This window comes from Bos mutus, chromosome 10 (genome assembly GCF_027580195.1).
Source record: "Bos mutus isolate GX-2022 chromosome 10, NWIPB_WYAK_1.1, whole genome shotgun sequence".
Taxonomy (NCBI): Eukaryota; Metazoa; Chordata; class Mammalia; order Artiodactyla; family Bovidae; genus Bos; species Bos mutus.
Window position 1 is genome coordinate 18,212,519 of NC_091626.1, and position 12,071 is coordinate 18,224,589.

Genomic DNA, 12,071 nt, shown 5'->3' on the forward strand with positions numbered 1-12,071 from the left:
CCCCACCCCCTGCCAAAAAAACAAGGAAATCACAAAGTGCCTGTTGATTGCATCAGGAATGTAATCAGTTCTGTGGGTGAGACACATCATTCTTTGTATAGAATTATTCTGTTAAACAGTAAAATGATATTATATTTCACAGGCTATGTCCTTTTACAATAGATAGTCTTTTATAAATTTACACTCAGTGTATTTATATAAATTACTTTAAATCCATTCATATAATACTTATCTGTAGTCCACACCTTTCCCTTAGTAAATACAATTACTTGGTTCCAAAGGTGCAACTTTTACATGACCTAAGAGGGATGATAAGCAGGCATTCAACATGGATGGAAAGCAAGGTGATGGACCCCTTGGTGGGGCTTTTTTGACAACAGTTTCAACCAAGAGACCAACAAGACCTAATAGATCCACCTCCATAGTCACTATTTTGCCCTTTACCACCAGATAAGACGTGGGAGCAGCTCCAGAGAAAAGTGAGTGACAGTATTTTAGGGGTATGCTGCTGCTGCTGCTAAGTCGCTTCAGTCGTGTCCGACTCTGTGCGACCCCAGAGACGGCAGCCCACCAGGCTCCCCCGTCCCTGGGATTCTCCAGGCAAGAACACTGGACTGGGTTGCCATTTCCTTCTCCAATGCATGGAAGTGAAAAGTGAAAGGGAAGCCGCTCAGTTGCGTCCAACTCCTAGCGACCCCATGGACTGCAGCCTACTAGGCTCCTCCATCCATGGGATTTTTCAGGCAAGAGTAATGGCTTAGTGTTAGTCACTCAGTTGTGTCTGACTCTTTGAGACTTCATGGACTGTAACCTCTGTCCGTAGAATTCTCCAGGCAAGAATACTGGGGTGAGTTGCCATTCCCTTCTCCAGGGTATCGTCCCAACCCAGGGATCGAACCCAGGTTTCCCACATTGCAGGCAGATTCTTTACCATGTGATCCATCAGGGAAGCCCCAAGAAAGACTCCCACAAACACCAAGGAACTTTACTACCAAGGCTAGCATGGTATTGGGGGACAGTGCCAACTGTCACAGAATTATGGGGAGCTGTCTCACAATTATGGGTAGACAAACATATCTGTCAGCACAGAATGAAGCTGTGTTGGTCAACACAGAATGACCAAGAGGGGGGAAAATGAGAGAGAGGAGAATGAGGAAAGCCAGCTGGAGTGTTTCTTTTTAAAATTAAAACTCGCTGAGCTTTGAACACATCCTGAGAATATTTTCTTCTCTCTTGTTCACCAAAGTGCTTGTGAAAGGTACACATTCCTTAGTTACAGTTTAAAAAAGAAAAATGTGGCCCACAGGCACTGAAGCAGGCCTGCAGAACCTTGCTGGAGCTCCTGTTTTCTGCATGCTTCTGGGACCCTGCATCTTTGACAGTGAAAACAACCCTACTGTGATGGAAGACAGAAGTCTCCACTAACTCCCATGAGAAGGGAGGGCTCTTATATCCCACCCCCTGAATTCAGGTCCCTCTGCCTCCACAAGGCTCATATTGGGCTGTTACCTCCTTTGTATTCGCGGAAACCCAGAGTGGCAAAATAATTTAAATGGCTGGAAGTACACAGTGCATTACAAATGAAGCAAGTCACCTTCCTGAATCCTTTCTATATTTACTTCATTTTGTGTATACACACTTTGACCCTACAATTAAACTTCTCTGCTTCCATTACATTTTCCATGATAAGGGATACGTTGGCTTTAATGGGGAGAATTAAAACTCTAGGCTCTATCTGGGGCTGGGAATGTGTGGTAAGAAGAGAATGCTCTGCATTTTAGAGTATGGGCTCCAAATGAGGGGCTGCCTCCAGGCTGCCACATATGGGTTTCCTTTGAGGCATTTGAGATCAAAGAAAATGAACAAAGGAGAAGCAAATAGAAAACACACATTTGACACATACAGATGTTAAATATCTTAATTATAAGTGATTGTAATGCAGCATCAGCTGTGGTAACGTAACATGAACCACAGAGATGACCAGTTAAGATCAGAGGAGAGGACAGACAGCACTCGGTTCTAACAGTTGTTAAGTGTTATGGCTTCATCTTTTTCAGGCCAACAATGCCCATTATTCTAGAGAACAGCAGCATGCTTTCCTTCAAAGGGAGGGTCCCGCCTTTGCTCTCCATTCTTAGCATTCCATGCAGCTCCCTTTCCCCACCCCTCCATTCTGACAGCTTGTTAAATGACTAGAAATCCACAAATCTAGCAACTGAAAAACAAATATTTATTTAATGTTATCCAAATTCAGGTTTTAGGTCCCTGAGAAAAAATTATAAAGTCTCTTAACATCCATCACCTGGTTCCTATAAAGTGACCTATATGAGTAGATTTTTATTTTTAATTTTTTTTTTTAACTGCCAAAAACTTGTTTTGCAAAACAACAGCAACAAAACAAAAACTCCACAAAGATTTAGAAGGGAGACCATATGCCAAGATGTGTTTCCCAGGCCATTCCTCTAGGCCAAAGAAAACTACTCAACAGGGGTACTTGCTTTATTTTGTATGGTATTTAACCAATGTCCTGGAACAAGTGGAAAGGAGTACTCAACACGGGCTGAAAACCACCTTCCCAAGAATAATGGGAGAGACTGCGCCTGGCACAGGGACTGGGGCACCCATGCAGACACAACCATGCTGAGGGGCTGGGTTCTGCTCTAGGAGATTATCTGAAATTCAGATTTTTAAAGACCTTATTTACCTTTATTACTCCTCAAGGCAGCATGAACAAGGTGACAGATGTTTGCAGGCTATAAAATCAAACATGTTTAGTTACTAACCATCATCATTCTGGAAATTGACAAAGATTCCTTTTCCCGAGGTCATTTCTGAACCCCACCAGGGAGAGAAAAGCTGCCTGCTACCTGGAGCTGCCACTCGGGATGATATTTGTGTCTGGCCTCTGGGGCTCGACAGCAGCCACAGAGGCAGTGGCATGAGGTTCACTGTTGTGTAACAGGAGAGACTCTGCCTTATTAATGAAAGTCCTCAGGTTTCTGTAACTTCATCTCAAAGAAGTATGAAAAGGAAGAATAACCAAAATTCAGGTTACAGATGGTAAAGGCTCTTTTTTAGAACAGTGCATGTGGTAGTTAGACAAGATGCATTTAGTAACTTTAAAAAAGAAACATTTTCACATACTTATCTCAAGAAAGGGTATCATGTTTCATTTCCCATATATTATAAATAGCAAAAACAGACTTCTAATCCCACAGACACTAAGAAGCTTAAAATGCTTTTATAACTCAGGTACATGGAGACACCCAGTGGTGAGAAAAATGGTTTGACTTTTCCCTCAACCCAGGGATGTCTGGCTCTCACCACCACATCCAATGGCCCTTAATCTGTGGGAAGAAATTCTATGGGGAGGAAGGAAGCATAAAGTTAAAAGAAATATGCACACTATACATATATATATTTACAGTAAACTTCAGTAACCAGAATATTAACAAAAATAGCTTCAAGTAGTCCTTGATTTTTTTAAATCTATTTAATACTGATGGTCTGAGGAAAAAAAGATAAAAGCTAGATGGGTCAATATTAAAAACTTATCTTTTTTTCTTTTTTGGCAGCTTTCTGTAACGTTTATTCATGCAGTGCTATGTGTGAATGCTTGGGGAGAAGTGATTAAGTGGTCACATCATTTGTGTGAGCTCGTGGTGGAAACCCACCAGCAGATAAACAGGTTCATATATGGTCTTCAGTTTAATCTATACAAAGAGAAAGGCCTGGATAAATTAGAATGAAACCCTCCTGTTTAGGGATCACCATGTCTCTGGGACATTTAAAAAATATTAGAGGAACCTGATTCTAGGATCAGGGGATATAAGAACAGTATGGCTATTGAAACTTCGGCCCATGCAATACATTTGGCAGGAACTAACCAGGGGTTAAACCAGCACTGATTATTATGACATCAAACATCGCTGAAAAACAAAAGAGGTCTTCTCTTCTTCGTTGGATAACCACAGAGGTCTCAAACATGCTCTGATGGCTTGATGGAGACAACTGCTTTTTTTTTACTTTCCCCAGAATATAACATGGAGTATTTCTCAAAAATCTTAAAATAGAGGGCTTAGGCTTTTTGCTTACAAATCCTTGGAAGAAAATTATATTCTATACCAGCTCCTAACTATCCCAAAATAAACCCAAAGAATTTTGCTTTCATGGTTAAGAAAGGTTTATATGTTTTCTTCAAATGTTAGAAATCAGTGGGTCCCTCTAGCCCACAATGTCCCCCCAGTTCCACACTCACCTCTGGGAAGGGAAAAAGGGAGGGAGGAGAGGCAACTACAAAGACCTCTATAACTGACCCAAATCCCAAGGCCCTGCGCGCTCTGTTCAGCAAAGTCTCTAGCTGGATACAGCAGCCAAGGCACAGCTGGTACCATCCCTGGCAGGCTTCAAAGAAGACTTTCCGCTTTGGCAGGAGGCCCACCCGGGACTCAGCACACAAGGTCTTGGTTGTATGCTCGGGCAAGAGGCAGGACCACAATCAGGATGGATACTGTGGACCAGGTGATGAAGCCCCAAGATGAGATGTAGCCATAAGGGACACACATCTGCCAGTTCAGACCATAAACTCATTATTCCCAAAGAGAGCTAGCTGTTGGGCCGAGCTGCAGTCTGGGTCCACAGTTTTCCTGCGGCTAGACACAACTATCCCCTCTGGGGTCTCTTTGGTTTTCTGAGGTGAGTTTTTCACATTCTTTAATTTTTGTTTGCCCTTTTCAGGGTTGAAGGTTCCTCTGCTGATGAACTGAGGCTTGTCTTCTAGGGATTTGGTCTGGCCCGATGGCCCTTCCATCCCGAGGGCCTCACCAGCTGAGGAAGCTCGGTAGAAAGGAGATTTGGAATAAATCTGAAATCGTCTTCTGGTCCCATGAGAAGATGCAGTGCCAGATGAACATAAAGAAGAGACTGAAGAGTCCACTGAATCCAGTGAGTCTTGCTGCTTTTTGAGCTGCTTCCGCAACTTGCTTGAAGGTTCAGACTTGCCAGCTGCCTTCGTAGAGATAAGGGCTAAGCTTCTCTCTAATGCAAGAAAGAGACCAAAGCTGTAAATGACAGTTCTCTCTGAAGCAAATCATTGTGTGATGAAGAGGTGTCACTGCTCACACGTGAAAGTGGGTGGGCTAAGATCTGGAGGGTCCAGAGTGACCTGCTTCGGGCACAGTCACAACTCAAGAAGACCTAACCACCCATTTCTATACCATCCATATCATTTCAGAATCAACCCTGAGGAAGCTGGAGTGGGATCATGCCATTAGAAGAGGCCCACAGCCATCCCCATCATTTAAAACACTGCCACAATATGTAGTAAATACCACATCTTGCGGAGACATGGCAGGCAGTTAAAGACTTCCTTGGGTCCAGTCCCATCTCATAGTAGGGCACGGCTCCCACTACCTACTCTTAGAAAATGGTTCATGAGTCAGTAAGACAACATGAGCTATGACTGCTGGCTTTCCTCTATGGTAAATACAAGGAAACATTACATTACAAAAGAATTATGTTACACTGAAGGTTTGGTCTGATCAACAATTTATACAGAAGCTTCAGGAGGATGGGTATATTTCAGCTCCTTAGGACTTTGTCATCTTTTAATGTAAGGTCAAAGGCCTTCTTCAAAGAGACTGTCTTTGCTTGGGAACCCTTATTCCTCCTCTGCAAAACAAATCTGGAGTCTTTGGTTTAACATGTTCATTTACCTGATTTCTCAGAGATGGCACCTTCAGACTCAATATTCAAATTTTCTGAGCTATCAGCAGTCCCTATGGAGGCCTCAGACTCAAGGGTTTCATCATCAGAGGCACGTGGTTCCAGGACAAGCATCTCAAATGTTAGTTCTTCCCTGTAAGATACAATCAAGAAATCATTAACATTTGATAAGCCAACACGAAAGTAGACCTTCTGTGAATGTCAGGAATTTAGGTAGCAAAAACAGTCACATTTCTTACTGTTCCCTTCCAGGGTGGTGATAAGGACCTGTATGCCTGATGTGAAGAGCCAACTCATTGGAAAAGATGCTGGGAAAGATTGAAGGCAGAAGGAGAAGGGGATGACAGAGGATGGGATGGTTGGATGGCATCACTGACTCAATGGACATATGTTTGAGCAAACTAAGGGAGATAGTGAAGGATAGGGAAGCCTGGCTTGCTGCAGTCCACGGGATCGCAAAGAGCTGAACATGACTTAGCAACTGAACAAGTCACAGTCACAGTGAAGGTTAAAGACAGCAAAGACTGGGACCTACAATGGGGCTAAGGCTGCGGCAGGGCTTATGCTAAAGCTGTAAGATCCTTTGATGAAATGAACTCTGGGCTGCTAAGCAGGAGACTGGGATTCTAAACTCACTCATAATACATCAGGAAAGTACTTTCCTCTTTATGGACCTTAACTTTCTCATCCACAAAAACAAAGAGACTAAACTAGATAGTCTCTAGGATTCCTTCCAGCTCTTAAACTATTTTCTTAAAAAAGCTGAGAGAATTCAGCACCACCAAACCAGCTCTCCAACAAATACTAAAGGATATTCTCTAGACAGGAAACACAAAAAGGGTGTATAAATTCGACCCAAAACAATAAAGTAAATGGCAACGGGATCATACTTATCAATAATTACCTTAAACGTATATGGGTTGAATGCCCCAACCAAAAGACAAAGAATGACTGAATGGATACAAAAACAAGACCCCTACATATGTTGTCTACAAGAGACCCAGCTCAAAACAGGGGACACATACAAACTGAAAGTGAAGGGCTGGAAAAAGATTTTCCATGCAAATAGGGACCAAAAGAAAGCAGAAGTAGCAATATTCATATCAGATAAAATAGACTTTAAAACAAAGGCTGTGAAAAGAGACAAAGAAGGTCACTACATAATGATCAAAGGATCAATCCAAGAAGAAGATATAACAATTATAAATATATATGCACCCGACATAGGAGCACCGCAATATGTAAGACAAATGCTAACAAGTATGAAAGGAGAAATTAACAATAACACAATAATAGTGGGAGACTTTAATACCCCACTTACACCTATGGATAGATCAACTAAACAGAAAATTAACAAGGAAACACAAACTTTAAACGATATAATAGACCAGTTAGACCTAATTGATATCTATAGGACATTTCATCCCAAAACAACGAATTTGACCTTTTTCTCAAGCACACACGGAACCTTCTCCAGGACAGATCACATCCTGGGCCATAAGTCTAGCCTTGGTAAATTCAAAAAAACTGAAATCATTCCAAGCATCTTTTCTGACCACAATGCAGTAAGATTAGATCTCAATTACAGGAGAAAAACTAGACATACAGATGGCTAACAAACACATGAAAAGATGCTCAACATCACTCATTATCAGAGAAATGCAAATCAAAACCACTATGAGGTACCATTTCACACCAGTCAGAATGGCTGCGATCCAAAAGTCTACAAATAATAAATGCTGGAGAGGGTGTGGAGAAAAGGGAACCCTCTTACACTGTTGGTGGGAATGCAAACTAGTACAGCCACTATGGAGAAGAGTGTGGAGATTCCTTAAAAAACTGGAAATAGAACTGCCTTATGATCCAGCAATCCCACTGCTGGGCATACACACTGAGGAAACCAGAAGGGAAAGAGACACGTGTACCCCAATGTTCATCGCAGCACTGTTTATAATAGCCAGGACATGGAAGCAACCTAGATGTCCATCAGCAGAGGAATGGATAAGAAAGCTATGGTACATATACACAATGGAGTATTACTCAGCCATTAAAAAGAATACATTTGAATCAGTGCTAATGAGGTGGATGAAACTGGAGCCTATTATACAGAGTGAAGTAAGCCAGAAGGAAAAACATAAATACAGTATACTAATGCATATATATGGAATTTAGAAAGATGGTAACAATAACCTGGTGTACGGGACAGCAAAAGAGACACTGATGTATAGAACAGTCTTATGGACTCTGTGGGAGAGGGAGAGGGTGGGAAGATTTGGGAGAGTGACATTGAAACATGTAGAATATCATGTAAGAAACGAGTTGCCAGTCCAGGTTCGATCGCAATACTGGATGCTTGGGGCTGGTGCACTGGGACTGACCCAGAGGGATGGTGTGGGGAGGGAGGAGGGGAGGAGGGTTCAGGATGGGGAACACATGTATGCCTGTGGCGGATTCATTTTGATATTTGCAAAAAATAATACAATTATGTAAAGTTTAAAAATAAAATAAAATTAAAATAAAATAAAATAAAATAAAAAAAAAAAAAAAAAAATCCAACATATGGAGGCTGAACAACACGCTGCTGAATAACCAACAAATCACAGAAGAAATCAAAAAGAAATCAAAATTTGCATAGAAACGAATGAAAATAAAAACACAAAAACTCAAAACCTGTGGGACGCTGTAAAAGCAGTCCTAAGTGGAAAGTTCATAGCAATACAGGCATACCTCAATAAACAAGAAAAAAGTCAAATAAATAACCTAACTCTACACCTAAAGCAACTAGAAAAGGAAGAAATGAAGAACTCCAGGGTTAGTAGAAGGAAAGAAATCTTAAAAATTAGGGCAGAAATAAATGCAAAAGAAACAAAAGAGATCATAGCAAAAATCAACAAAGCCAAAAGCTGGTTCTTTGAAAGGATAAATAAAATTGACAAACCATTAGCCAGACTCATCAAGAAACAAAGGGAGAAAAATCAAATCAATAAAATTAGAAATGAAAAAGGAGAGATCACAACAGACAACACAGAAATACAAAGGATCATAAGAGACTACTATCAGCAATTATAATGCCAATAAAATGGACAACGTGGAAGAAATGGACAAATTCTTAGAAAAGTACAACTTTCCAAAACTGGACCAGGAAGAAATAGAAAATATTAACAGACCCATCACAAGCACAGAAATGGAAACTGTAATCAGAAATCTTCCAGCAAACAAAAGCCCAGGTCCAGATGGCTTCACAGCTGAATTCTACCAAAAATTTAGAGAAGAGCTAACACCTATCCTACTCAAACTCTTCCAGAAAATTGCAGAGGAAGGTAAACTTCCAAACTCATTCTATGAGGCCACCATCACCCTAATACCAAAACCTGACAAAGATGCCACAAAATAAAAAGTACAGGCCAATATCACTGATGAACATAGATGCAAAAATTCTTAACAAAATTCTAGCAATCAGAATCCAACAACACATTAAAAGATCATACACCATGACCAAGTGGGCTTCATCCCAGGGATGCAAGGATTCTTCAATATCTGCAAATCAATCAATGTAATACACCACATTAACAAATTAAAAAATAAAAACCATATGATTATCTCAATAGATGCAGAGAAAGCCTTTGACAAAATTCAACATCCATTTACGATAAAAACTCTCCAGAAAGCAGGAATAGAAGGAACATACCTCAACATAATAAAAGCTATATATGACAAACCCACAGCAAACATTATCTTTAATGGTGAAAAATTGAAAGCATTTCCTCTAAAGTCAGGAACAAGACAAGGGTGCCCACTTTCACCATTACTATTCAACATAGTTTTGGAAGTTTTGGCCACAGCAATCAAGAGCAGAAAAAGAAATAAAAGGAATCCAAATTGGAAAAGAAGAAGTAAAACTCTGTTTGCAGATGACATGATCCTCTACATAGAAAACCCTAAAGACTCCACCAGAAAATTACTAGAGCTAATCAATGAATATAGTAAAGTTGCAAGATATAAAATCAACACAGAGAAATCCCTTGCATTCCTATACACTAATAATGAGAAAATAGAAAGAGATTTTAAGGAAACAATTCCATTCACCATTGCAACGAAAAGAATAAAATACTTAGGAATATATCTACCTAAAGAAACTAAAGACCTATATATAGAAAACTATAAAACACTGGTGAAAAGAATCAAAGAGGACACTAATAGATGGAGAAATATACCATGTTCATGGATTGGAAGAATCAATATAGTGAAAATGAGTATACTACCCAAAGCAATTTATAGATTCAATGCAATCCCTGTCAAGCTACCAACGGTATTCTTCACAGAGCTAGAACAAATAATTTCACAATTTGTATGGAAATACAAAAAACCTCGAATAGCCAAAGTAATCTTGAGAAAGAAGAATGGAACTGGAGGAATCAACCTGCCTGACTTCAGGCTATACTACAAAGCAACAGTCATCAAGACAGTATGGTACTGGCACAAAGACAGAAATATAGATCAATGGAACAAAATTGAAAGCCCAGAGATAAGTCCACACACCTATGGACACCTTATCTTTGACAAAGGAGGCAAGAATATACAATGGATTAAAGACAATCTCTTTAACAAGTGGTGCTGGGAAAACTGGCCAACCACTTGTAAAAGAAGGAAACTACAACACTTTCTAACACCATACACAAAAATAAACTCAAAATGGATTAAAGATCTAAACGTAAGACCAGAAACTATAAAACTCCTAGAGGAGAACACAGGCAAAACACTCTCCAACATACATCACAGCAGGATCCTCTATGACCCACCTCCCAGAATATTGGAAATAAAAGCAAAAATAAACAAATGGGATCTAATTAAACTTAAAAGCTTCTGTACAACAAAGGAAGTTATAAGCAAGGTGAAAAGACAGCCTTCAGAATGGGAGAAAATAATAGCAAATGAAGCAACTGACAAACAACTAATCTCAAAAATATACAAGCAACTCCTACAGCTCAATTCCAGAAAAATAAATGACCCAATCAAAAAATGGGCCAAAGAACTAAACAGACATTTCTCCAAAGAAGACATACAGATGGCTAACACACACATGAAAAGATGCTCAACATCACTCATTATCAGAGAAATGCAAATCAAAGCCACTATGAGGTACCATTTCACGCCAGTCAGAATGGCTGCGATCCAAAAGTCTACAAGCAATAAATGCTGGAGAGCATGTGGAGAAAAGGGAACCCTCTTACACTGTTAGTGGGAATGCAAACTAGTACAGCCACTATGGAGAACAGTGTGGAGATTCCTTAAAAAACTGGAAACAGAACTGTCTTATGACCCAGCAATTCCACTGCTGGGCATACACACCGAGGAAACCAGAAGGGAAAGAGACACGTGTACCCCAATGTTCATCGCAGCACTGTTTATAATAGCCAGGACACGGAAGCAACCTAGATGTCTATCAGCAGATGAATGGATAAGAAAGCAGTGGTACATACACACAATGGAGTATTTCTCAGCCATTAAAAAGAATACATTTGAATCAGTGCTAATGAGGTGGATGAAATTGGAGCCTATTATACAGAGTGAAGTAAGCCAGAAAGAAAAACACCAATACAGTATACTAACGCATATATATGTAATTTACAAAGATGGTAACAATAACCCTTTTGCTGTATACGAGACAGCAAAAGAGACACTGATGTATAGAACAGTCTTTTGGACTCTGTGGGAGAGGGATAGGGTGGGATGATTTGGGAGAATGGCACTGAAACATGTATAGTATCATATATGAAACGAGTCACCAGTCCAGGTTCGATGCACGATACTGGATGCTTGGGGCTGGTGCATTGGGACGACCCAGAGGGATGGTATGGGGAAGGAGGAGGGAGGAGGGTTCAGGATGGGGAACACATGTATACCTGTGATGGATTCATTTTGATACATGGCAAAACCAATACAATATTATAAAGTTAAAAAATAAAATAAAATTTAAAAAAAATTATGACATTTTCATCCCACTTGTTTGACTAAGTATGAATAGAATGCTAGATTTCTAATTTATATTCACTCAAAGTTTTGATATAGTTCCATTTATTCTGGCATCTAGACAGTGACAGACTTTATTTTCTTGGGCTCCAAAGTCACTGTGGATGTTGAGTGCAGCCATGGAATTAAAAGATGCTTGTTCCTTGGAAGAAAAGCTATGACAATGTATTAAAAAACTAGAGACATTACTCTGTGGACAAAGGTCCATATAGTCGAAGCTATGGTTTTTCCAGTAGTCATGTATGGATGTGAGAGTTGGACCATAAAGAAAGCTGAGTGACAAAGAACTGATGTTTTTGAACTGTGGTGTTGGAGAA

At 40.1% G+C, this 12,071-nt stretch overlaps 1 protein-coding gene across 11 annotated transcripts in view; it reads right to left on the reverse strand.

Moving 5' to 3' along the window:
* Positions 1–2,207: 2,207 nt before the first annotated feature.
* Positions 2,208–12,071, reverse strand: part of MYO9A (myosin IXA) — a 257,282-nt gene continuing 247,418 nt past the window's right edge. For all 11 annotated transcript variants that reach the window (XM_070377371.1, XM_070377369.1, XM_070377374.1 and 8 more), the window contains 2 exons: positions 5,715–5,857; positions 2,208–5,037 (listed from right to left, as the gene is read on the reverse strand). In XM_070377371.1, the coding sequence (XP_070233472.1) occupies positions 4,574–5,037; positions 5,715–5,857 (607 nt within the window). In that variant the 3' untranslated portion in view covers positions 2,208–4,573. The remainder of the gene's footprint in view (positions 5,038–5,714; positions 5,858–12,071) is intronic.